The 26,604-nt window shown below is 47.8% G+C and overlaps 1 protein-coding gene across 3 annotated transcripts; it reads right to left on the minus strand.

Moving 5' to 3' along the window:
- Positions 1-3,647: 3,647 nt before the first annotated feature.
- On the minus strand, positions 3,648-24,955 carry JMJD6 (jumonji domain containing 6, arginine demethylase and lysine hydroxylase). Of its 3 annotated transcripts, XM_073310495.1 has the most exons (8): positions 24,468-24,525; positions 23,090-23,232; positions 21,928-22,316; positions 19,729-20,015; positions 18,326-18,461; positions 16,832-16,970; positions 9,571-9,698; positions 3,648-7,770 (listed from the first exon to the last, which is right to left on the minus strand). In XM_073310495.1, the coding sequence occupies exons 3-8, from the start codon at positions 22,215-22,217 to the stop codon at positions 7,734-7,736; spliced, it is 1,017 nt and encodes a 338-aa protein (XP_073166596.1). In that variant the 5' UTR covers positions 22,218-22,316; positions 23,090-23,232; positions 24,468-24,525; the 3' UTR covers positions 3,648-7,733. The 3 variants fall into 3 exon arrangements, with proteins under 3 accessions (XP_073166596.1, XP_073166594.1, XP_073166595.1); XM_073310493.2 differs by lacking the exon at positions 23,090-23,232 and having other exon boundaries at positions 24,468-24,955; XM_073310494.1 differs by lacking the exons at positions 23,090-23,232; positions 24,468-24,525 and adding an exon at positions 24,107-24,325.
- Between the last annotated feature and the right edge of the window lie 1,649 nt (positions 24,956-26,604).

Consider the following 26,604-nt stretch of genomic DNA (forward strand, 5'->3'; position numbering starts at 1 on the left):
TGGGTAGGGCTAGCTTTTGAGAAAGCTGGTGTATTTGTGAGTCATCTTTGAAGAGCATGTTGCCCTCTACTGGGAAAAGGTTGGCTCTACATCAGACAGTCAACTGTCAACAGGGGTATGAAATAATCCATGGAAAAGGGCTAGCCTACACAGAAAGGCAGACAGTGGCTTTGTAAAAGCATAGTGATCATCAGACTAAGAGGAGCCATCTCTGCCAACTATTTGTAGATGGATCCAATCAGAGGGGCTGAAAAAAGCTGGAGATTTTAACTAACAAAAAAGGAAGAGAAAAGCCAAAAGGAGATGATTTAACAAAGGGCATTTCCCCAGGGACAGAAAATCCAGTTGAGGTACTTAAGAATGTGACCTGCTGCTAGTTTCCCAACTCTATATATTCAGTTAGTGGGCAGAGGAGTTAGATCTACTTGTCCGCTCAGGAGCCTCTGGCACAGAAGGGACACACCCATTCACAGTAGAGCTAAAGCAACCTGGGAGAGTTTCATCTCGCTCTAGCGAGACAAGATCCTGCTCTATTCAGGTATAATCCTGGCTCAATACATCAGCTGCGTTACTGCCCACATGGGATGAAAACTGTGCTAGCAACAACCCTACTAAGGGCTCTATATTCTCAAAACTGCCAGATTGGGGTGTTTTGGGTCATGCTTGAAAATCTTTCCTGCATGGATGGGAGTGCTATCCTGCTAGCCAAGGAAACTGCTAGCAAACGCCATGCTTCAACACCATTATTGTTAACAAGGCTGCCTGCAATAGTAGCATGCACAGGTCTGACAAGAGGTAAATTTATCTCATCAGTCCAACAGGGCCATGTTAGTTTCCTACCTTACAGATAACGGCGCATGAGGGTTGATGTGGCCTCCTGGAAGCAGATGGACAGCTTCAGAGGAGGCCTTTGTAGTAATGACCTAGGTGTCAACCACAGCCCCTCCCCACCAGCAACCGCTCCTTTCCTCAGACAGAGGTTGAAAATAGTCTGGGTCCGGGATGATGTATGCAATGGCAGTGGACAGTTGTCCCCACCCCCAACTCTGAGTGAATATGCATGGCTGATGCGGAGAGGGTTCTAGCACTTGTTTTCTAACGAGGACAGATAGCAGCTCCAGTCACACACAGTTATAACAACATGATCTTCCAACATAGTAGTTTTGCTAGCACAGGGTCCTGAACTACAGTTATTTGCTGCACAATTTTAAATAAATTAATAGATTGATCCTGTCCCCAAAGGGAAGGCCAAACTGACTTATAATTGAGGGGCCCATCATGCTTTCTGTAACAAGCACTGAGAAGAATCTAGCCCCATCTATTGCCAAAGAAAAGGCCCTAGGTTGGGTCCACCCAGAGGTGCTTTTGAAATTCCCCTACTCTGTTCTTGCGCCAGAGCATCTCCACTGGCAATGGTGGGAGCACTAGTGCGGCTGCTGTTTTAACCACCCTATCATCGGTCTCTGCTCACAGCAGATTCTGTGCTGACTTCACCAACTCACTGTATAAACTTAGGCAAGACACCCAAGCCACCACTTCAAATGTCCACCAACTCTGGGTGCCTTCATTTTTGAGTAGTCAACCTGCACCCCTGATTCTCAGAGCTACTAAGCACCCATGGCTTCTATTGACATCAGCTGGAGTTATGAGAGTCCAGCTTCACTGAAAATCAGGCCCCAGGAGTCTCATGTTGGGTACCCCAAACTCACAAGGTCCATGGAAAACACTGGCCAGACGTGCCTCAGTTTGCCCTTATCCAAAATCTACAAACCAGGTGCAGCTGTGCGATATGGGTGGTGCCTTGTAAAGCACTATGAAATCCCTGCATGGAAGGGCCTGTTGTGCACTATTTTTTTTTAACAACAGGGATTTGCCCAACCCAACCATGGCAGCCACATTGTATTTAGTGCTGGTTAGGTGGCCCTTGCTAAGCAGCTGTGTGGGAACACGCCGTTCTAGCATACTGTTGTGAGGATACTGCACATGCTGCATTCGAGATTCACTGTGAAACATCATTGTTTCTAACCCTCTTTCTGAGGTCCATGACATTCACTTTACATAAGACCCTGTAAGGAGGGGGCCATTTTTACCTTATTTGGCAAGTGTGCCTCTAATTGAGGCTAAGAGGGGAAAGATGGCAGAGCTAGGCAGGCCTTCAATGCTGTCACATAATTACAGCTTTACATTCTAACTGATGTAAGCTCCTTGAGCAGCTCATTAGCAGCAATTAAACAGAGGATCAATGTGCCCATCCTCTATGCTAGAGGGAGGAGCCATGGTGCAATTGCAGTAAAAGAATCAAAGAAATCTGAGGAAGAATAGAGCAAGGCCATAGCAGTCCTTCTAGGCTACAACAGCAGACAGCCTAAATTTGGGGACATATGAACGCATATATCATGGGAATTCTAGGGATGAAAAGCAGGACAGCCCTTGCAAAAATACTTCTGCAGCTCAGCATTAATCCAAACTGCAGCCCTTAACAATGTTAGCATTTCGATGGCTCCATCTCCATCAAGATGTTAACTCTCCCGAAGGACATGTGTTGGGGGCTGGATTAGTTTAACAATGTGGCTGCTGTTGGTTCACTGTTTAGTTCCAGCCAGTTTTCCAGCAGGCAAGGGAAGAGAGAGCAATTGTGCATCTCTTGCATTGCAAGAGCTCCACAGAGGGAAAAGTAATAAAGTTTGTTTTTCAAATCAATTCTCGGCAGGGAGAGGCGCAAACTTGAAAGGAATGGATCTAGGCTGAGGCATAAGTCAGTAACATTCTTGTCCGGCGTGGCCACAAATTCATTTCCCCTTCAGATCTTTTTCTTTCCACAATTTCTGGAATATTTTTAAAATAAGTTTCTTAGATTCCACAGGGCTTTCTCTCCCTCCCTGCTGACACATGCTTCGTGCTAACTTGTCGACCCTAGGAATCTGGTTTCCTAAAAGGCCCGTAATAAAACTTACAACAAACCCTGTGATAAGTTCCAATACATGTACACATGTATATAGGCAGGCTTAACGTATAGGTGAGTCCCATCTAGTCTCTGCCAGTGACAACTGGAATAGTCCAGTGTCCTCCAGGAAGGCTAACTCATAAATTCACCAGAAGAAAAACCAAAGCACTTAACAAGAAGTGGAGAGGGGCAAATCACTGCACTGCACTTTGAATTTAACCCTTTCCTGGTGATCCTCTACACTGCATGTGTCAGCTCTATTGGCTTCAACGCAACCCCATCTACTCACAAGATCAAGTCCACTGCTGGCTTGTGACAAGAGAGCCATGCAGCAGGAAGCAAATTTCCAGCAATTCACTTATTTGTCCCCCTCCCTCCCACCGATTGCAGTCTGACAATGAATATTAGATATGGGGGTCCCTCTCCCGGCCACCATCATGTCCCTAGTAGCTTTCCATGGTGGCACAAGCTTCCAAAGTGTGTACTGGCCTCATCTGATACAAACATGCAGCACAGGGCTATGACTGAGACAGGGATACTGTGAGATAAACAATGAGACTGACACTTCCCCCCCATGCTTCCTCTTAACTACTACTGTAACTAATCTGTCTGCTGCTATAGCACGGCAGATGACAAAGGCACCTGCTACACATATGTAGTTTTTCCAGATCGCTAGATGAAAAATAATAACTGACAAATAGAGTAATGCAAAATAATCATTTTATTTAAAATAAAAAGCAACACAATCATCATCCAGACAAAACAATTCAGAGCATCACAGCTCTGCCCGGCAGGACGGAAAAGAGAAGTTAGTGGCAATGATAGGGCTTGTAACTGTGGAATGAATCAGCAGGCTCCATTGCCCCCCTCCCAAGAAGAACACACAGCACTGTCTCTGGGAGTCCAGCTTGCACAGAGGTTTCACAGTGCCACCCAAAAGGAAAAGGACCTCTAGATTAATCTTACCAGAGGTGGACATCTCTCTAGTAAGCAGCTGGGAGAAGAAGTTGGCATTAATCTGACCACAGTTAGAGAAAGGAGGAAGGGAAGCCACTACTAGCTTCTATGAAGCCACAGGCTCCCCCTGCCCTATGTGTATGGAGCAGGTATCTTCAAAGAAACATGCATCCTATGAACTGTAGTTATATTTCTGACAAGATTTCACCAGTCAGTCCCTTTAACCTGTAACAAGGGAAGAGGTGAACTTGGGATACAACTGATTCAGACCAGCTCCTAAACAGGGCTAGAAAAGCAGTGCCCTATCTCAGAAGAGAGGACAGCAAAGCTGACATGCAGTAGCAAACCTGGGATCTTAATTCAGCAAGTTTAGGCACCAATACATTTTCGTCTCAGAGCTCAATGAAACCTACCCCTACATTTGGCACAGTTCACGTAGGGTGAATTGGTTTTGAATTGGGTACTTTTGAAGTTATCGCTGAGCAGGTGCCCAGAAGCATTGAACCTTTGTGACTGTAGCACTTGTTAGTGGGAGGACCTAGTGACAGTTTAGAAAGAAGTGTCTAGCCTGCTTAATAGGGGCTTAACCAGAGTCAGTCATTTGTAACATCTTTTGCAGAAGAATCAAAGTGTTTTACAACCATTAATTCAAAGTAGCCTCACAACGCCCCTGCAAGGTATGTATTATTGCCATTTTATAGCTAGGACACCAAACACATAGAGAGGTTAAGCTATTTGGCCAAAGTCACACAGCATGAAAGTGGTGGACCTAAGAACACAACCCAGCAGTCCTGAGTAAGGTTGGCTGGAAAACAAGAATTCTGTTTCACAAAAAATGCTGAGGTTCACATTCCAGCAGGCTAGTCAGTCCCTTTCGCTCTGCTGCTGAAGCTATTCCACTTTGTATAAATCATAAAATATTCAGCAGATTAGTGCCTGGTGCTATAGGCATGTGATTAGGGCACTTACCTGAGATGTAGCAGACCCAGGTTTAAGTCCCTATTATCAGGCATAGCAGGGATTTAAATCTGGGTCTCCTGCATCTCAGGTGAGTGCCTTGGCTATTCTGGGTCTGTCTCTCTGGTTTTGAGTAAAAATTCCACCCTAGACTTGAGGAAACTTCCCAACAAAGTTTTCATGAAACCCAGTATACCTCTATGCAAAGTCAACCTGTTCCGATGAAGAACATTCGAGCAGCTCTAGTTCAGAATCCCAGCCCTTGTACCAGACTGCCTGAACAGAGCCATTGCTTCTCAGGTGAGGCAAGAGATGGCTTTGTGGAAGTCATCTTACAGTTGCTGACATTACCTTTCCTATTGCTAGTTTCAAATGTTACCTTATAGACCATTCAATACGAGGAGACTGTGTCCATTTTAAACGACAGCTTTATTGTCACACCACTGATACGTTCATAGGCATGGAGAAGTGCTCTGCCCTCTGGAGCATCAGACTGCTATTGCTAGAAAAGGAGCAGCTTTCTTGGCAGTGGGAGGCAGGTTAGTTTCCCCACAACAGATTTCAAGTGCTCAGGCCCAGACTTCTTTCATACAGTAAAATAATAAGATGAGGCACAGCTGTAACCATGCTGATGAAGGCAACGGCTAGCCACCTCAGAGCCAGGCAATGGCCGAAACCGCAGCCCTGAGAGCCTTATAATCCAGGTTAACCCTTGCCATTAGGAGGGGGATACTCTAATCCTGTAGCCACCGCAGCCCCCTATCTTGTTCTAAGTGATAGCAGCTGCAGCCTGCTCCATTTTATGAAGATAATGTGCAGCATGCAGGCTCTGGGCAAGCTGCCAATGTACCCCCTGAGCTAGGCAGACTACAGGCATCCTTGGCCAGGGAATCTGGATATTTTCACACAAAACCGTCTTTAGATCTAAGCAGCCTTAAGGAAGGGTCCCCCTGCAGGAAAGACTGCAGCAGTTTTGAAGAGAAGTCTGCGTATTTGTGTTCCATTGCCACAAATGCACCCCTTGGATTCCCTGCTTAGGGATGCACTGATGAGCCACCTGCCTCACACCTCCAAACTCCCTCCCACTTCTCTGCTACATAAAAGTGACTGGCACAAAGGAGACTTGGAAACAAAGGTCTGTACTGCTGATGAACCAAAATAAGTAGGGCTCGCTTTTACAACAGACTGAGTCATATCCTGAGACGAGAGAGGGAACACAAATAGTAAAGGACAAGTTAAAAACCAACATTCAGGAGATCTACTTAATACACTGTATACAGAAAATTCACAGTTAAGGTTGCCAATCTGCATTTTAATTCAGCCACTAGTGCAGTGATTCCCAAACTTTTTACCTCATGCCCCCTTCAGCCACTGCTGGGCGGGCAGCCAGGACCCCGGATGTGGGGCCAGCGGCTGTGTCTGGGAGCGTATCCCCGGGCACAGGGCTGGCAGCCAGGAGATCCCCAGGCACAGACCAGGAGCAGGGCAGCACTCCCTCCACACCCCCTGTGAGGGTTGGTCTGGGCCCCCACTGCACCCCCCCCAGAGGGCGTGCCCCATTACTGAAGACCTCTGCACTAATGCCTAGGCATTGCAGCTTATATGAGAGAGAGTGCACTGCCCCTCTGTTTTCAGTTCCCCTCTCCCAAACAGCAAAACTGAAATGAGGGTGCAAAGAGAAACAGCCCAAGTAGCTGGCTCTTGGGTGCGGTGTTCTTTGTATCAGCGAAAGATGTTATTCCCGCTCCCCCACAAGCACAGCCTCCCTCTGGCTGGGAGCAGGCTATAGGAAAGCTTTAACGCACGGGCCCTGGTAAATTAATATCAACCATCCTAGTAGATTGCTTGGGGATGAGAGTTTATCTTGGCACAATACCACTGCAGGTGTGTGAACCCAAGCATCACGTGTTATTTTAAAATGTTTAAGACAAAATACTCACCCCTCCTGTACTCTTTTACAGATTCCAGAGCAAGTGCTGCTCAGCTCCTAAACACATGATCTCAAAGAGACAGCTGCTTTCTGGGGCTGAATGAAGTCTGTAATTCAGTTATGTAGTTTTCCCCCTACACCTAAGGTTCATGGGTAACTGCTGATAGATGGTGACTTTCAGTGGCTTCTACTATACAAGAAGCCACTCATCTCTTGTTCCCTCAAGTCCCAATACTACACCCAAGTGCCAGTTCATCTCTTTTATACTTAATATGGCAGGTACCAAGCAGAAGTACGTATGATCATTGCTGGTTAAGGTGTCACATCTTAGACTATTTGGATTTAGTCAGAGTGTACACAGATTAATATGACCACATAAGATGCTTCTCACAGATAGCCATTTCTAGTCATTTGAAGTCACCTCGGTGTTCAGAGTACATAACAGAGTTAGTCTCCCTTCCAGCACTCTGGTACAATATACACTGGATGTTTGTGTAGAGCAAAGGTGCTGAGATCCTCTCCTAGTTTCAACACGTGCAGTACATGTAAATGTATGACAACGACAAAGCACGGTAGGTTTCTGGATGTAGCTGCTGGTTTTAAAACAGGTATCAGACTGCTTTCCTTGCCAACTTCATGAACTGTAAGACACATGGCATGTCCTTGCCCAGAGCTGGGTTATTTTCTGATCATATAGTGCACTTTTTTGGGGGTACAGAAGGGCACTAAGCATTGCACAGTCATTTAGACTTGGGAATTCTCCCCAATAGTTAGCAAGGAGTCATCTTTAGTCAGCACATGGTGGAAGATAGGAGTTTGGATCAAAGTAGCAATGAAGACTTGAGAAGGATCATAAGAGTAGATAGGAGCTGAGAGGGGTAGAACAAAGCTGGCTGCTAACGGAGCTTCGAGTGGCAGCTGCCTCTAGACGGTTCTTGTTATCTCTCAGGGGTGAGTGCGGCTTCCGCAAGATTCCCTAATCCTGTCAAAAAAAGTACAACTGCCTGTCATGACGATAACCTTTCCTCCAGTATCACAATGCAAGACAGCAGGATGCTGCCAAAGAAAAGGACTACTTTTTTTTTTTTTTTAAATAAAGCTGCTGAGGTGTTTGACAAGGCTTAGAAACAATTCTGCTTATATTGATGGTATTCCTCAACACAACTGCAGCAGAAACCCCAGCCAGCACTACAATGTCATCTAAGGAGTTGGCAGAGGTAACAAGCAAATCATGAGCTGCAACACAGAAAGGCCTGGAAGAGACATCTGGGAAACAGAGAGGGGCTCTTGGACAAGGTGCTAACTTATTAGTCTTTTGTAATATATACCAAATATTAAAATGAATGTTTTCACCGCAGGAGGCTGAAAAAATGCAGAAAGGATGGAGCTCTGCAATATAGCTTGCATTTCTAAGAGATTAGGAAACCAGGATCTGTGTTCATTAGCTTCTGCTGCTCATTCTCAGCCTGAAGTCAGAACTGGCTGCTAGAACTGAAATGGACAGTATCATAAGAGGGGATTAGAACCTCAGCTGGGAAATAAGATGCTTGTTCAGTTAACTCTAAACGTTTAAGGATAGTTTGGTGTTTTGACTCTATTCAAAGACTAGAGAAGTTGAGTGCTGTATCCCTTAAAGTTAGATAGCCATATATACACTAAATGAGCAGACAGGGGCCTACACGGGCACATTACACTTGCGTCTCGGAAGCGAGGCTCCTCCAGCTGGGTCAGTACTATGTGCATCTTTCTGTTAATTCATCACAGAGATTACAACCAAAAGACAGATTCAGAGCAACCCAAGGTCTGTGATGAATTAGAGGATGCATAAATGAATGTGAGAGGGTTGGCACAAGCAGCACTTTAGTGTGGTTAGCTTGTACCTTCTACCCAAGGGAATCAGCGACAACTGCTCAGAAGCAGGATGGTTTCTAAATCCAGCATTTTGCCACAGCTTCTTAGTAGTAAATATCTCCCAAATGCCTAACACTTTCCGATCCTCCTTACGTTAGAGTCCATGGATGGGAGAAAGGACCATGTCCCAATAAATTCACACCAAGTGAATTCTGTTGTCATTTATTTAAAGTGTCCCCCTCCACAAATCAGCTAAGATCTCAGTCTTGGGCACAGCTCCTTTTTTTTTTTTCCCCCTTTCTTTCTTTTTTTTAAAAGTGTTAAAGCAACAAGGCCTTAGAATGAAATTTATAATCTGTTAATCCTTACAAAAACAGAATAGTAGGCAGAACTGAAGTAGTCCAGGCAACAGTGAAGTAGGAAAAACTAAGTAGGTAGTTGCTTGAAGCTTTTCAGTTTGGACAATCAGGTGATCAAGACTTGTTCTACGCTGGTTATTCCTCCCTTTACCAATTTACCACACAATTATGCTCCTCAGTGGCACAGAATCGGACATTCCACTTTCCCCACAAAATGCCACGCTACTCCCAAGGCCACCCCCAGCAATTGGAGCATTCCTTCTATATTAAAAAATGATTAGAAAAAAGTTATAAAAAACTGTTTATTAAATAATGTAAAATTTCTCCTTGGTACTTTCTTTTTTAAAGAGAAGATCTTAGGTTCCTGTTTGGAGTAGGCCAATGTAATTAGAATTGGGGAAGGAGGGAGAGGAGAGAGGATATCACCAGTGGCAAGCTGTTTCACAATCTAGATAGTCCCCTCATCCTCCCCCCCATCCCATGCACGATGGAACAGCCTAACCTAACCCTACCATCTCTGCATTAAAATGTCTTTTGTTTGGAAAAAAGAAAGAGCTGTCACATCTGGTCACCTGGAGGAGCTGCGCTCTTTGCTCACACAGTCATCTTGAGAGGTAGTGTCACCATTACCCATCATGCTGCAAGTCCTCCTCTTTTTCCGCCGATGCATCATCCCTTCGGTCTCAGAGCCAGAATCACACTAAATACAGAGAAAGACAAAATGACAGAACTAATCGATATAGGGAAATACAAACCTTCAGTTATTACTCAGAAGATCTGACAGCGAACCACACCTGTGCTAGTACAGTCACCAGAGAAGTTATCGTGCATATTCTTCCCTGAAACATCAAAATTCCTGTCCACGAGAGCATGTTTAGAGTAAGGGACTAAGAACTAGGACTTCCAGATCAGTTCCTTGCCCTGCAACTCACTGCAATACACTTTGGGTAAGATTTTCAGGTATTCCAATCAGGCACCCAAAAGCCCCTGATTTTCAGACTGAGTGCTCAGAACTTTCTGAGACGTCAAGTCACTTAAGGTGTCTCTCAAGTTGGGCAACCAAAATCACTAGTCACGTTTGAAAAAAAAATCTTGGCCCTAAATCTGTGGCCTTGTTCCCCATTTATAAAATAAGGATAGTTTTACTTGTTTGTTTAAGGCTAGATACATATTTGTAAAGTCAATAAAGAACCTCAGGTGAAAGGTGCTGTGCAAGTACTAAACTAGTCAAATTTTCTCAAAGGCTGTAAAGGTTGGTGGGAACTCAAACTCACCCTCCCTCCCAGTAAGGATTTTTGGACGAGAATCTCTCATTCAGTTTCCTCTGAACACCTGAGAGAATTAGTTATGACATTTAATAAGAGTAAGTTAATAGATATAGCTACTGAGTGGCAAAAGAAGAAAGTTTGAAGGATGGGAGAGAAAATGAAAAGAATGTTTCCAGGTGTCAGAACGTGACACTGTCTGGCCGGAGAGAGGTGGCAGGGCCTACACGAGTCCCTATTCATGGGAGTGACAAGGTCTCAAAGAAGTTAGGAGTACATCTGTGCAACTTAAAAGCAAGGGAAGATGATCTGCAAGGAGCTGGATGCCAAAACAAATGGGAAGCCAGTGAAGCCATTGGAAGATGGTGAAAGCAGCAGCACAAAGTACATTAAGCATAAAAGCATAAAGAGTCTGTGGTCCCGAGAATCAGGAACATCTCATAGCCAAGTTTGTTTTGGCAAGAGGAGTGGACCACCCCTCACAGAAGACTAAAGCTTTCACCAAGATCCCCACTGGTCCAGTTCTTTGCTTTATACTTGCACACTATTAGCTTCCTCTGCAATTTCGGATTTAACTTTGGAGTCTAACATTTATTCAACAGTTATCTTCAAACCCACTTGAGAGTTGTGAGTCAGGGAGATGGTATGTATTTTTAGAAAAGAAACAGACATGACTCCTTCGACAACTGGTGTGATGCAGCAGGGAGGAGGGAGTGTTGACCTGGGAACGTGGCAGGGGATATCCACTGGGGATAGGAGACCTGAGATCCTGTAACCTGAGCCAGGAGGGGGAGGTAACACCTCTGCCCGGGAAACTGGACAAAGGCTGCAGGAGAGGGTTTGGTTTGGTTTGAGTTTGGTGCTGGAACACAGGGAACCCCAGGGCTGGGGTCTAAGCTCCCTGCCCCTCCAGAAGGACTTGACTGAGGAGTCCTGGTTGTACCCATGAGCTTTGTTTTAGCCTGTGTTCCTATTGTCAAATAAACCTTCCGCTTTACCGGCTGGCTGAGAGTCACCGTGAATCCCAGGAACAGGGGTGCAGGGCCCGGACTCCCCCACACTCCGTGACAACTGGTGGCAGAAGTGGGATGTACTGCACCCCGTGAATGGCGCTTCCTGCAGTAAGTGCCTGGGGAAGAGTAAAATGAAGGGGGATTGACGGGGACCAGGCATGCTGAAGACTCAGAGAGGGACGGTTTCAGGGGGTGGTTAACCCCTGGGAGCGTGTGACCAGAGAGAAGGACTTTTGCAGTAACAGGGTCCCCTGGTGGATTGCAGCGAGCGGTCCCAGGGGTGGAGGAGTCTGCAGCTTGACCCTGGCAAAGAGATGGTGACCTCAAGAAGGACTGGCACCCTACGAGTTCTTCCTGGAACCCGTGGAAAGCTGCACAGGCCTGCGAGTGGCCAGCAGAGAGATGTATGCTAAACGCCTTAAGAGTGACCTGATGGAGCTGTGCAGGCAGAGGGGGCTGCACATTGGGAGGTCCACCAAGGAACAGCTGATTGCCCAGTTGGAGGAGAAGGATCACTTGGATGACTCGATCCTTGTCCCTGAGGGAAGCCGCCCGGTGGATGCAGCGTGGGCCCTGAGGCCTGACCAGGCTGAGAGGGGTCAGACTGCTGCCGAGGACCTCCCGAGACCCTTCCTACCTATGCCTAGGGGAGGGGTTATGGGAAGCCCAGTGAATACTGAGGGCACCCTCACCCCAGCAGCCAGCAGGGGATCCTCCCGGCGGAGCTCCTCATCCCTGGAGCAGAGGCGACTGGAATGGGAGAGGGAGATGAAAATGAGGGAGCTGGAGGATCATGAAAAGCAGCGTCAGCAGGAGCGGGAGAAGGAGAAACAGAGGCAGCATGAAGAGAAGCAGAGACAGCATGAGCTGGAGCTGGCCAGACTGAGGAGTAGTGGGGCCCCGGCTGAGGTGAGTAAGGGGGGACCCAAGACTGCAAGGAGCTTTAATAAGTGCTTCCTGGCCCAGCGTAAGGAGCGGGAGGACATAGATAGCTTCCTGACGGCCTTTGACAATGCCTGCTAGATGCACAGGGTTGACCCTGCAGACAGACTCCAGTTTTTCACCCCCTTACTGGGCCCCAAATCCGTGGAGGTGTACAGCCAAATGAAAGGGGCAGATGCAGGGGACTACGAACTGTTCAAAAAGGCCCTGCTCTGTGAGTTTGGGCTGACCCCCGAGATTTACTGGAAAAGGTTCCGGAGTCAGTGTAAAACGCCTGAGGTCACATACCTACAACTGGTCAACCGAATGCAGGGATATGTCCGCAAGTGGACAGCTGGGGCCCAAGCTAAAGGGGACCTGCTTGACCTAACTGTACATATGAACAGTGCCCTTCCGACCTGAGGCTATGGTTGGTGGACAAAAAGCTAGAGAACCCACAGCATGCAGGGCAGCTGGCCGACGAGTTTGTGAACAGTCGGTCGGGGGTAGCAGGGAGGAGTCCCAAAAGAACAGGCCCCCCACAATGTAGAGAGAGAGTCACCATGGGACCTCCCAGTGGGGAAACATGGAGAACCCCCTCCCAAGGGGAATGCATGGCGTCAGGACCATCCGACCTGCTCGAGGGGACCAACGTGACATGAGCTGCTATCACTGTGGCCAGAGAGGCCACGTATGGACCCAGTGCTCCAGGCTCAGGGACAGACTGAGCAGACCCAACCTACACAGGGTTAACTGGGTAGGGACCCAGCTGGACGAGGGGCAGATGGCCCAGGCAAGGGGGGCTGCCAGCTTCCACCTGCTCAGGAGGGAAGAGTACCCCAGGCCAGCTCCTCCAGAGTGCTGGATGCTCTGGACTCAGGGTTCCCAGTTTACAGGGTGGGCGAGGGGCTGTCCCTCTGGAGAGAGGGCCTTGTTCCCCTGGAGGTGGATGGGAGGAAGGTCAATGGATACTGGCAATGGCCTGGCCTGAGGTGGTGGCCCCAGATCGGGTGGTGCCCAATACCTACCTGACCCTGACAGGGGTGGGCGGGACCCCATTCAAGGTGCCCATGGCAAGGGTACACCTGAAATGCGGGGCCAAGGAGGGCCCCAAGGACGTGGCGGTGCACCACCATTTGCCCACTGAGGTTTTGATGGGGGGAGGGACCTAGAGGACTGGCCAAGCAACCCCCAGAATGCCCTGGTTGTGATCTGTAGTGAGAGCCGGCGAGGGGCACTGCGGCCCGACCTTGGGGAGGGTACCACACCGGAGGCGCAGGACCCTACACTAATGGGGAGGAAGCACAGAGGGGCATGGCTCAGAGAGGCTGTAGCCTCAGACCTGGCCAGCGAGAGGGAACCGGTCCCCATCCGTTCCCCAGCCGCTGAGTTCCAGGCCGAGGTGCAGAAAGATCCCTCCTTGCGGAAGCTCAGGGACCTGGCCGACCTCATTGTGGTATGGACCATGAGGAGAGGTTGCCAGGAGAGGTTCCTGTACTGAGAATGGGCTCCCCCAGGGGAAGTGGAGTCCTGTGGGATCAGGAGGCAGCTTGTGGTCCCCCAGAAGTATCGCCGCAAGCTACTGTACCTGGCCCATGACATCCCCCTCTCAGGGCACCAGGGAATCCAGCGCACCCGGCAGAGGTTGCTACAGAACTTTTACTGGCCTGGGGTCTTTACCACTGTCCGGCAGTATTGCCGATCCTGCGACCCCTGTCAGAGGGTGGGGAAGGCCTGGGACAAGGGGAAAGCGCCTTTGAGACCTTTGCCCATCATAGAGGAGCTTTTCCAGAAGGTGGCCATGGACACAGTGGAACCTCTCAGCAAGACGACCCGGTCGGGGAAGAAATACATTCTGGTGGTGGTAGATTTTGCCACCCGCTACCCCGAGGCAGTGCCCTTAGCTTCCATTGAAGCAGACACCGTGGCAGATGCGCTCCTGACCATTTTCAGCCGAGTGGGGTTCCCCAAGGAAGTCTTGACAGACCAAGGATCCAACTTCATGTCGGCCGTGCTCCAGTGCTTGTGGGAGAAATGTGGGGTCTGGCACAACTGGGCCTCAGCTTATCACCCCCAGTCCAATGGGCTGGTGGAGAGGTTCAATGGGACACTAAAGATGATGTTGAAAACCTTTATGAACCAGCACCCGCAGGATTGGGACAAGTACTTACCTCACCTGCTGTTCGCGTTCAGGGAGGTACCCCAGGAGTCTATCGGATTTTCGCCTTTCAAACTGTTATATGGAAGGAGGGTAAGGGGCCCCCTGGACCTGATGAGAGACGAATGGGAGGGGAAGACCACTCCCAATGGAGAGTCAGTGGTAGAGTACGTCCTGATCTTCCGAGAGAGACTTGCTGAACTCATGGGCCTGGCCAGGGAGAATCTGGCCAGAGCCCAGAAGCAGCAGGTCTGGTATGACTGCACGGCATGGGCCCGTGCCTACGCCACCGGGGATCAGGTGATGGTTCTCATCCCTGTGAGAAAGAATAAACTACAGGCTGCCTGGGAAGGCCCTTTCAAGGTTATCAAGCAGCTAAATGAGGTAAACTATGTGGTGGAGCTGTCTAACTGGGTACACATATTATCCCAGGGGGAATGTGGTTTTGGCCGTGTGTGGACATTGGGAGGAGCAGGGTGATGACCCGTTAGTAGATCTATTTCCTGGGACCAGAGCTGGTTCACCGCTGGAAACAATTCCTCTCTCGGATCAACTAACTCCTGCCCAGCAAGCTGAGATCAGGGGGGTGCTGCATCCGTACCGACACCTGTTTTCCAACCAGCCTGGACGCACTAATCTGACGGTCCACCAGGTGCAGACAGGATCGCACCCGCCGATAAGATGCTCCCCCTTCCGAGTCACAGGGAAAACTGCTCAGGACCTGGAAAGAGAGGTCAGGGACATGCTGGCTTTGGGGGTGATCCAGCCATCTGCCAGCCCTTGGGCCTCGCCAGTGGTGCTGGTCCCCAAAAAGGACAGGTTGATCTGGTTCTGTGTGGACTATCGGAAGCTCAATGCCATCACTGTATCTGATGCCTACCCCATGTCCAGGCCTGACAAGCTCCTAGACAAATTGGGAGGAGCTCGATACCTTACCACCATGGATCTTACAAAGGGATACTGGCAAGTGCCGCTGGATGCAGATACCTGGCTGAAATCTGCCTTTATCACCCCTCTGGGGCTCTATGAGTTCCTGACCCTGCCTTTCGGCCTCAAGGGAGCGCCGGCCACCTTCCAGCGCCTGGTGGATCAGCTACTGAAGGGGATGGAGAGTTTTGCTGTGGCATATATTGATGACATCTGTGTCTTTAGCCAGACCTGGGAGCACCATGTGTCCCAGGTTAGACAAGTGCTGGACCAACTCCAGGAGGCTGGGCTGATCATAAAAGCTGAGAAGTGCAAGGTGGGGATGGCTGAAGTATCTTACCTGGGCCATCGGGTGGGTAGCGGCCACCTAATGCTGGAACCAGCTAAGGTGGAGGTGATCAGAGACTCGCCCGCTCCCCACACCAAAAAGCAGGTCCCAAGCCTTTATTGGGTTGGCAGGATACTATCCAAGGTTTGTGCCCTGCTTTAGCACCATAGCCACCCCCATCACCGAGCTGTGCAAGAAGGGGAAGCCAGACAAGGTGGTGTGGACTGAGCAGTGCCAGGAGGCTTTCTGGGCGCTGAAGGAGGCTCTAGTCAGTGGCCCAGTTCTGGCAAACCCAGACTTTGACAAGCCCTTTATGGCGTTCACTGACACCTCAGACACGGGACTGGGGGCGGTGTTAATGCAGGAGGATGAAAAGGGGGAAGAGACACCCCATCGTGTACCTGAGCAAGAAGTTGCTACCCTGGGAGCAACACTACGCGGCCATCGAGAAGGAATGCCTGGACATGGTGTGGGCCTCAAGAAACTAGAGCCATATCTCTTTGGGCAACACTTCACCATGTACATCGACCACGCTCCCCTGACCTGGCTGCACCAGATGAAAGGAGCCAACGCCAAACTCCTGAGGTGGAGCCTGCTCCTGCAGGATTATGACATGGACGTGGTCCATGTGAAGGGAAGTGCCAACATGATAGCAGATGCGTTGTCCCAGAGAGGGGGCCCTGAACTTCCCCAGGTCACTGGTCAGAGTGACCCCGCTCAGTTCAGTCTCGAAGAGGGGAGAGATGTGACGTAGCAGGAAGGATGGAGTGTTGACCTGCGAATGTGGCAGGAGAGTTTCACTGGGGATGGGAGACCTGAGAGCCTATAACCTGAGCCAGGAGGGGGAAGCAACACCTCTGCTCGGGAAACTGGACAAAGGCTGCAGGAGAGAGCCTGCTGCGCGCGCGCGGGGTGGGGGTGGGGTGGTGTTGGTTTCAGTTTGGTGCTGGGTGGTGGAACGCAGGGAACCCCAGGGCTGGGGTCTAAGCTCCCTGCCCCCCAGAAGGACTTGACTGAGGGGTCCTGGTTGTACCCACGAGCTGTGTTTTAGACTGTGTTCCTATTGTCCAACAAACCTTCCGCTTTACTGGCTGGCTGAGAGTCACGGTGAATCCCAGGAACAGGGGTGCAGGGCCCAGACTCCCCCACACTCCGTGGCAACTGGTTGAAAAGGGTAGCGTAGTCATAGGCTAAGGGTCATTTGCAGTGGCAAATCCTTACCTCTGAATCAGAGTCTGAGGAGCTGGAGCTGGAGGAACTGGAGGAATCACTGGAACTATCAGAAGCAATACCTGTTGATTCTTGTAGATCAACTGAATCAGCCAACACTGCCAGCTCAGGATGCTCTTGTTTTAGGATCCTAAACACAACCATCATGATTCGCATTTAGAACACATAATGAGAAACAAAAGAATGTTTTAATTTACACTAGCATACTCCACAAAATCTGTCCATTGCCACATTAGTAAAAAAGCAACAGACAATGATTCGCTAGTAAGGTGCATCACCTAACATTGTGCAACTTCCTGCACTCTAGCTTTGATGGCTTTTTATATAGTTTCCATAGTTATTTTACCTCAATTTAATATTCTAACACAGAATATCAGAGTAGAGGACATTAACAAGGTTTTGATATCAATAAGGTCCTCCAGAAGGGAGGATAGAATTAGCAGTGGTAACAGAGTTGCTTTTTTAAAATTATTCTTAAAGTAGTTAGAAGTAAACTGTGCTTATATTCAGAGGTTACTGGGTGAGAAAAATACCTTGAATTTAAAGGTTTCCATAAGATGCTAGCTCGGGCCACTAGACAGCTCTAGAGATCAGTAAGACATATGAAACCTTTCACTTCTAGATTAAATGGATAAACATGAGTCACCTCAACAGTGATCTAAAGTTGTTGCTACCTGATGGCTAGTTAGCAGAATCTCAGCTCCTCCCACTAGAGCAGCGTCCATGTCACAAGAACCACATCACAATTAGCCTCATTGGTGGTGGTCTCTGCAGAGCCAGAGAGTGAATGGAAAGGGAGAAGAAGATACTCTCACCATAGTAGTAATCTCTTCAGATCAGGGGAAAAGATGCATCCCTTCCAGGGGATAGCAGACTTCAATCTTCAAGGCAAACAACAGAACTCCCATCTCTACGCCCGCTAACGTAAATCCTTTCACCAGTACTACATTCCCCTTAAATGCTTAGGGCAGCAACTCCCAGTACATTGGATCACGTACCACCTTCTTAAAAAAACCGTGAAGTAACTGATGGAACATCAAACACATGCAGCACCCGTGGAACATGAACCACACTTTGGGAATCCCTGACTTAGGGCATTAGTTTACCAACCTACTGCCTCTACATTTTATCATGCTTGGCAAAGAATTTTCAGATTGCATCGTCTGAGTTTCATGCATATCACTTGAACGCATCAAGTCAGCTCCATGAGAGGTGAAATCCAGATCAGATCCTTCCCCAAACAGCAAGGCTAAGCTACCAACTCATAGGGGAGGGAGCCAAGAAAAGTTGCTCTAAAAAGCAGGCCATAGTTTAGAAAACATGTCTTTAAAATGACACAATGTGTTTTTCCCCCAAGAAAGTCACATGTGAGTATTTACTGTTAGTGTTATTCCAGCTGCATGTCTCGCTTTGAAAGAAGTGTTTGGACTATCCCTTCAACTACCTGGAAATCAGAAATAGGAACAGAATTTACTGCACCGTTACCTGTACCACTTCCTTGATAATTTCGGCCTCCCTCTTACTGTCTTGTGCCATACCACAGGGAAGTTGGTACAGCTGGCAAAGTTCTGTGTGATGGCAATGGTTGTATCGAGATTGAGAACTACGTGCCACCAGCCACCTACAAAATGCAAGAGCAACTTTTAAATACACTTTTTATATCGTTTACCTAAAGTACTGTAGATACATCTATCTAAGATATTTAATATGGCCCCTATCGCCACAGTATCTGAGCACCTCGCAGCCTTTAACACATTTTCCCTCAACACCCCAGTGCTGTTATTTTACAGATGGAAAACTGATGCACCAAGAGACTAAGTGGCTTACCTAAAGTCACACATGATGTCTGTGGCAAAGCAGGGAACTGAACTTGATTCTCCCAAGTCCCAGGCAAGGGCCCTAACCACTGAAATATCCTTCCTCTGCAGCTAGAATCAACAATAGCTAATGGAGCCCATATTAAGAGGTGGGGTTGTATGTATATTAAGACCTTTCTGTGGTTATGAATTTGTGTGTATATTATAAGTCATAACCACAGTTGTACACATCTCATGACAATCAAGTTCAGAACACTATAAGCCTCCATAAAAGGCTGTACTGACATACTTTTATAGTACAATAATACAGTATACAATCAGTTGGTTCAACCGCTCATTTTAGGGATTTAAACCTTCGGTTCTTCTTTTGAGTTTCTGAACCCTGATTGTCAAACCTTCATACTAGGGGGTCCCTTCACTCACACTCCGACATCTTCCCCATATGACGACCAAATACAGAAGACTGCCTGCAGGCTTTTTACCTAGCTCTCTTATTCCAGAATTTCCCCCTGTACATAAGCCCCTATTGGAAAGCTGTAATCCTTTGACTCAGTGCAGTATTAATAGAAATGCTATGCCCTTTTAATAGAGACACTTTTAGAAGCTACGGCATAATCTTTCATTTGAAATTAAAGTTGTGGAAAAACTAAGATGGATGGGATCTGTCTGCATCTTTCCACAACTCTTTCCTCACACCCCCTGTCATTTGTTACACTGTCAGTAACCCCAAGAAAACAGAGAATAAGAGAAAGTTATTTGTCTTCAAAGGCCTCTATTCTTTCATGCTTTGATTACTTCCTCACTGTATAGTTTAGTTCAGGATCACTTTCCCAAACACACTGCATGTTGTGTGTCTCATGTCCTGCTTGTTATGCCATCAGTCCCCTGTAACAGGGGAACATACTTCGCATTTATGTTTTGGATATTCAAAGAGCAACACAAAAATGGTTTGAAACAATGTACAGTTTTGGAAAATGGAGGACAAGTGTGTATACTTTTTCAACAAGGATACATCTAAATATGTGTTCTCCCATACTACTACAAATTTCCATTGGAGACAGCCACACATACCTGGCACAAAGACGGTCTCGCCTGGTTTTTGCACAATTTCCAGAGGTTTGAATTCAGCGGGCCAGGTGGGGAGCTGCGTCCTAGGGTATATGATACTGAACCAAGTGATCGCCTCATCCTGCTGGTTCCCTCCTTCTTCCCGCGTCACTTTGATCAACTCTCTGGGAGTGCTGGTAGGGAAGAGGCACCAACGCTTATGTCCGTGGACTAAGGCATTCCAAGCACTGGTTCCCAGAGGGTCAATATGAATTCCTGTTCCTGACCGAGGTGGGCCCATTACAAACCATCTGCACATGGGGGAAAAAAAACATCCAGGTGCATTACAAGAGATAATTACTTTCTTCTATGAACTTTCCTTTCCATTAAGCAAGCATGTTTCCCTTCCATTTCTACCACAGCCTGAAATTAACATGGCTCTCTATATATTTCTTTGTGCACCCAAAGCAGAGTTTGCAGCAAAGCATTGACTATAGGGATTGTTAGTTTAATACTGCAGCAAAAGGTGCATAACATTTTTTGCCTAGGACCTATACAAATAATGGCAATTGTTTTCTTAGTTTCTTGGAGCAAGGGTTTGTTTATATTACAATAAAAATAGTTTAGAAACCAGAAACTGTTTCTCAGTAGATTAGGATTATATCTATTTTAAGGGCATAAACCACCTGGTGTATAAAACGGTAATTGTGTTTTTCTAAGCTTTTTCTTGGTTGTGAGTAGCATCTATAGATGTATTGTTCTACAATTCTTGTTCCAATGAGGAATAAACAAAAACCATCTTCAGGTAAGGGATAAGAAGATGAAGTTAAGACAGCTCCCATCACCCACATACTGTTCACTTTTGACTTTCTATTCACTACTGCATCATTTATCTGGTCATAGTTAATTCCCCAATAGCCTCATTGGGAAGATATGCAAGTGTGCAAGTCATTTTTCTCCATGCAGAGAACTACTGCTTCGAAGGTTTAAAGTTACACCCATCCTTAGTGATCTCAATTGGTCTGGGACAGTATATGAAAATGTACATAAGAATGTTATCATACTAGATACTGATATCTTAAGTGTGGTTAATCATTACTAGATGTCCACAAGAGAAGGAAATAAATGCAGGTTTCTACTTCCTGTGTGGGCAGAAGAGAGATTATGAATTCAGCACTCAAACAAGGGAATTGTGAGGACTATTTCAATAAGATGCTTTGAGATCATCAATTATGACTAGCAAAAAGAAAAGGAGTACTTGCGGCACCTTAGAGACTAACAAATTTATTTGAGCATAAGCTTTCATGAGCTACAGCTCACCAGATGACAGTGCTGGAAATGGCAAAAAGCCCCACACAAGAATTGTTCACATCTCTGAGCTACATAGTTGGATCGATGTTAACTTTGTACTGCAGGCCAGTCCAAATGTGTGTGGAGCATCTAAATCAGCTTTCGGAAAGACTTTGCTACTTTGAGACAATTACAGTTAATTGATAGACAGTTAAGGTAAAAACTCTAGTGTAGAAGCCCATTGACTTTTCAGAGGCAGAGCTTATATGAAATATGGAGCTAACATGAACTAGCTAAGTCTAACCTAAACCTGACACCTTCCTAGGACTGGTCTACATTGGAAACTTACATCCACAACCCTGAGACACAGTTATGCTGACCGAACCCCTGGTGTAGACAGCATTAGATTGATGGAAGAATTCTTCCATCAACCTACCTACTGCCTCTCAGGGGAGGGTGGATTACCTCTGCAGACAGATACTGTCTACATTGAAGAGCTACAACAGCACTGTTGCTGTAGAGTTTTAGCCCTAATCTAGACATGACCTAAAATACTGCTTGCTTTAGCAGGTCTGGGCTTAAGCACAACCAAAGTCTCATTGAAGACTAATAGTAAACTTGACCCCAGTAACATAATTTGAAAATTCAAAGGCACTTTATAGCCACACAACATGGCTCTGGGGTAGGCATTATTTTCATTTTACAGATGAGGAAACTGAGGCACAGAGCAACTTGTCTAAAGTCACAAAGCAAGTCTGTACCAAGAGCTCTTAACAGAACTCAGGAGTCCTTATTCTGAGTTTTCTCCTCTCTGTTCTGTATTTGCATGATAATCTTGAGATATTTATAATCAAAGTAATTTTAGTTTGCTCATGAGCAACTGACAGAAGAAACTGGAATCCCCATCTCATCGCCACCCCATGGATACTGTACCTATAAGGTGGTCTGCGCTTCTCTCCTGCATATTGGAATAGATCATCAGTGAAGAACGTGGGCACTTTGTAGTCTTCCAGAAGTTTCCTACGCTTAGGGTGCTCTCCATAGCTACTGTCGAAGATGTAAAGGGGGCTGTCATCACGTGTGTTCTCCATATACTCTATGTAATATTTCATCTTCATCTTCACAGAGTACCCATCATTGTCCTCACCACACTTGAACTTCTGGTTCCTGTACTTGCGTTTCAGGCGTTCTAGAGTCCACTTCTCTTGGGCAGACCAGCCCATCTGAGCATTCAACAGGACTACAGGCTTATAAGGCTTTTCATACCGCTCAACAAATTCTTCCACCGATAAGTGGAGTGCATCTGCCCTTTCCACATTATCCTGTAAAATCAGAGAACAGTTGGGAAAAAAGAACTGCAATGCACCACAAACTGTCTTCATCACCACAGGCCAAGTTTCTAAAGGTCGGTGCCTAAAATTATTTCTACACTATAGCTGTAGTACCATAGTGTAAATACTTCCTACAGTGACAGAACAGGTTTTTTCCATTGCTGTAGGTAGTCCAACACCCCAAGCAGCAGTAGCTAGGTTGATGGAAGCATTCTTCCATTGACCTAGTTGCATCTTCACAGAGGTTAAGTTGGCATAGCTACAGCACTCTGAGATGTGAATTCGTCACACCCCTGAGTGCTGTAACTATGTCAATCTAACTTGTAAATTTACCAGATGCAACTTAGGTCTGGCCTACACTTACATGGGCAAATCTAGAGGATACACTTGCATTCAAATCTAGAGGATATGGAGACATTACACAGACTGCATGCCATTTTAGGCTTCACCTGCACAATACTGCACTGTCAGCTCCCAAATGTAATAAGCCTCTGTCCCTGCTCCTACACACATCACTATCACAAGATATATGAGCATATTTAAATTTTGCTTAATGCTCTTCACTGTAGAGGTGATGCAAGATGCACTAGAGGTAAGGAAATCCACAGCCTGCAGCCTGGCAAACAGTTCCCCTTGCACAGCATTTTACTCTGCTATTTGTGATGTGAGAATTTATTTTTTCCTCCCCCTGATACCATGGGGAAGGGATTTAGAAGCTACCTTTGAATTCAGTAGGCATGCCTGCGTTAAGTAAAAATACACACCACTATAGAAAACAGGTTTTCCCAGGTCCCTTGTCAACAATCCTGTTTTTATTATTTTGTTTTTTATTATTCATCCTCCGATTCCCCCATCCTGTCTTCCTCAGACGTTTCTATGCATCTCCCAGACTCTCCTTTCAAGTCACCTAGTTAAATATTGTAGGAGCAACAATCATGCAGCACTAGGGCAGTTAACCAAATGACAATAGCTTTTTTCCATTTCCAAGCATTTTCCTTTCCTTTAAGCCCACATATTGCCCATTATCTACAGTTCCTGCCCCCTCCCCTCACTCATACTCCAGCATCAAAAACGTGCTTGACGAGCTTCTGGGAAGGGGAGAGCTCCACCCCTGAATTCTAGGAGTCACACTCACTGAAGAGCAGCAGGAGGCGCTCTCTCCCTCTCTCAAGTAAGGAGGCAGCTACTTCTTGTAAGAAGGCAACGCGATGCATGCCAACCCTCTGCCATGATCTGGCCAGTCCACTGCTCTCCCACAGTTTGAACGATGCCCAATTTAGACTAAAGCTCTTTGGGCCAGGCACTGGCAATTTCTTAGCTGCCTGCAAAGTACCAGCTGTACCTCTAGCTGTGAATAATTTGCTGGCTTCACGGTACTAGACCACCAGTCCGACAGCACTGCGCTGCTCTCCCAGTACAACCTCCTGCCTCCAGGTCAGTGGCTCTCAAACTTTTTTTTACCGGTGACCCCTTTCACATAGCAAGCCGCTGAGTGAGACCCCCCCCCCAACCTTATATATTAAAAACACTTTTTTATATATTTAACACCATTATAAATGCTGGAGGCAAAGCGGGATTTGGGGTAGAGGCTGACAGCTCATGACCCTCCATGTAATAACCTCACAACCCCCTGAGGGGTCCCAACTCCCAGTTTGAGAACCCCTGCTCTAGGGAACCACAGAGCCACCTGTCCCCTCCCCCACTCCTCTTCATATGTGGGGCAGTTAAAGGGGACCGGGGGGGGGTCTCCCATCTTCCCCTTTGCGAGTTCCCACACACACCTTGGATGGTTGCTCTGGGGACACACCAAGCCCCTTGCTAGGTGCTTCTTCCTGGGGCATCTGGGGGGGGGGGGCGCTCCACCGTTCCTTTACCAGAGACCTAGGCTCTTAACCCCAAGATCCGAGTTTAGCCTGGAGATCTCATTGCCAAGGAATCAACACCCCCGGGCCAGGCTGCACCGTAAAGCCCCCCCCCGCTTTGGAGGAGCTCAGCTCTGGGACTGGGCGTCCGCCCCCCCCCCTTTTGGAGGAGCTCAGCTCTGGGACTGGGCGCCCCCTCCCGGCCGGCCCCCACGTGCACCTCCCCAGGCTCGGGTCTGGCAGGAGCCGACCCCCGGGCTCCCCCCAGCCCGGTCCGCACCGTGCAGGCCGCCGGGCTCAGCGGGAAGGTCTCGCAGTAGTTGTGCCGGGTCCAGTCCAGCGAGTCCTTCAGCTCGGGCCGGGCGCTGCGCTTCGCCTCCCGGATCCGCTTCTTGCTCTTGTGGTTCATGCTCGGCGACCCGGGGCCGGGGCCCGCCGCCTCCTCCGCTCCCGGACGGGCCCCGACAGCCGCCTCCTCCGCTCCAGGCCCCAGGACCCGCTGCTGCTGCCGCCGGCACCGCTAGGGAATCCCGGCCCCGTCGCCGGCTCCGTTCCTGGCCAGGGCCCAGGGCCGCCCGGGACTCCGCCAAACCTGCGGCCTGGAGGCTTCGAGAAATTTCACCCCTGTCGCTACCTCGACCTCAGCCAGACCGGAGCCCCGCCCACGAGCGCCGCGGCGCGATCCTATTGGTCATTGCCGTGTCTTCCGCCACGCGCCCCTGCCCATCCCCAGCAATGATTGGCCGTGCTGGACCCGGAGAGGTGGGGTCTTTGCCGCCATCTTGGGAAGGAAACGTCAGAGGTAGGGAGGGGACAAGAAGGGAGGCAGCTAGGGCTGAGCAGGGTAGCTCCCTCCTTCACCCATCCTCCTTTCTTGTGCTTCTCTTCTCCGGGTTCCCCCGCGCTCCACTTTCTCTGTGCTCTCCCTGATGTCCTTCCCTTCTTCTCTCCATCCTCCTCCACTTCCACTCACTCCCAGCCCCTTGACTTTTCAGACACTTAAATGTACAGAGCAGCACTCTCAATCCCTTCCCTCTGACTCCTAGGGGAGCTCAGGTGACTCAGCTTATCATGGGGCTCTGCAGGGTTAAAATGGGGGGGGGGGTCTGTAGCCAGTGGAATCACCACAGTGACAGATTAGCTTTTACCTTTTGTAACAACTGTTCCTCTGAGTTTGTCTCTATTGTATTGTTTTCATTGGTTCAATGACACAACACAGACAGAAACATTGTAAAGAAACCCAAACTTTTTCAACAAGCCATCATCCCCATAAGAACAATATTGATTTGTGCAAAGCTCCCAAACACTGGGTTTTTGGAAACAGACTTCTAAAAACGATGGAATGATGGAAACCAGGGTAGATCTTGAGATCATGGGTTGCAGGAGGGAATTCCAGACAGAGTTCCATTTAACATAAATTTCAAGAGATGGAAATTTAGGGCAAAATTGTACAGTGTTAAAACACTGCATTGGCAAAACTCCCACTGAAATCAGCATGAGTTTTAATGACAGCAAGAAAAGGCTTTCTGTCTTCCATATGATTCCACTAAGATCAGCAGTTTTCAAGCTTTCCTATTTTGTGATCCCATGTTACAAGAGAAAAAATTTCCAGGTTCTCTCTCTCACCTACTCATGAAGAAAGGGAAGGTGGCCATGACCTTCAGCTTGAGCGACCATTTCTTAAACCTAATTTAAGGCTTGATCCTGCAGATTTGCTTATTGGAGTAAAAGACTTCTCACATGATTGTCACAGGATCAAACTCCTTAATTATTGTAACTTCCCACAAACTGAGACAGTAAACTCTTCAGGGCAAGTATTTGGTTAGAGAAGAGATCATCATACACTAATAGCTCATTCTACCTCTCTAGGGTGCCTAGAAAAAATCAGGACCACAATTATGCAATAATCTATGGGTCAAATCCTGCATTCCGTATGCCTGCAAATCTTCTATTGACTTCAAAGGGAGCAGGATCAAAACTCAGGTTTAGTCTGGAGTGGGAGTACAGGATTTGGACTTCAAATGCCCACTGCCATTTAAATATTTGCTGTTTTCCTAAGGGAAGGCGGGGGTGGTGTGGGCCTGGATAATAGCCCAGAAATTTACTGTGCTTTATTCTCCTGCAAGGCACAGGGTGATCAGACCTCCGGATGTTATCGGGATCATCACCCAATATTAAAGGCTTTGTCTTATATGAGCAACTACACCCCCTTCCCCAAAAAAATCCCAATTCGTCATACTTGCTGTTGGTCACCCTAACTTCAGAGTCACGCTGCAGCAGCCGACTCAGAGCACGTGCGCCGCTGCTGGGGAGGAGCTAGGAGACTGTGGGAAGGGATTAAAAGAAGGAAGGGGCCGGACCTTTGTGCCATTTTATCTTCCCGGGTCTCAGACCCCCCCCCCCTCAGCCAGCTAATG

The sequence above is a fragment of the Lepidochelys kempii genome, chromosome 14 (assembly GCF_965140285.1).
Source record: "Lepidochelys kempii isolate rLepKem1 chromosome 14, rLepKem1.hap1, whole genome shotgun sequence".
NCBI lineage: Eukaryota > Metazoa > Chordata > Testudines > Cheloniidae > Lepidochelys > Lepidochelys kempii.

Coding starts and splice junctions, on each gene's coding strand:
- JMJD6 (XM_073310493.2), bottom strand. CDS start 24,596: ATGAACCACAAGAGCAAGAAGCGGATCCGGGAGGCGAAGCGCAGCGCC. Junction 22,317..24,467: donor TGAGCCCGGCGGCCTGCACG/GTGCGGACCGGG, acceptor CTGATTTTACAG/GATAATGTGGAAAGGGCAGA. Junction 18,462..19,728: donor CGAGACCGTCTTTGTGCCAG/GTATGTGTGGCT, acceptor TGCATTTTGTAG/GTGGCTGGTGGCACGTAGTT.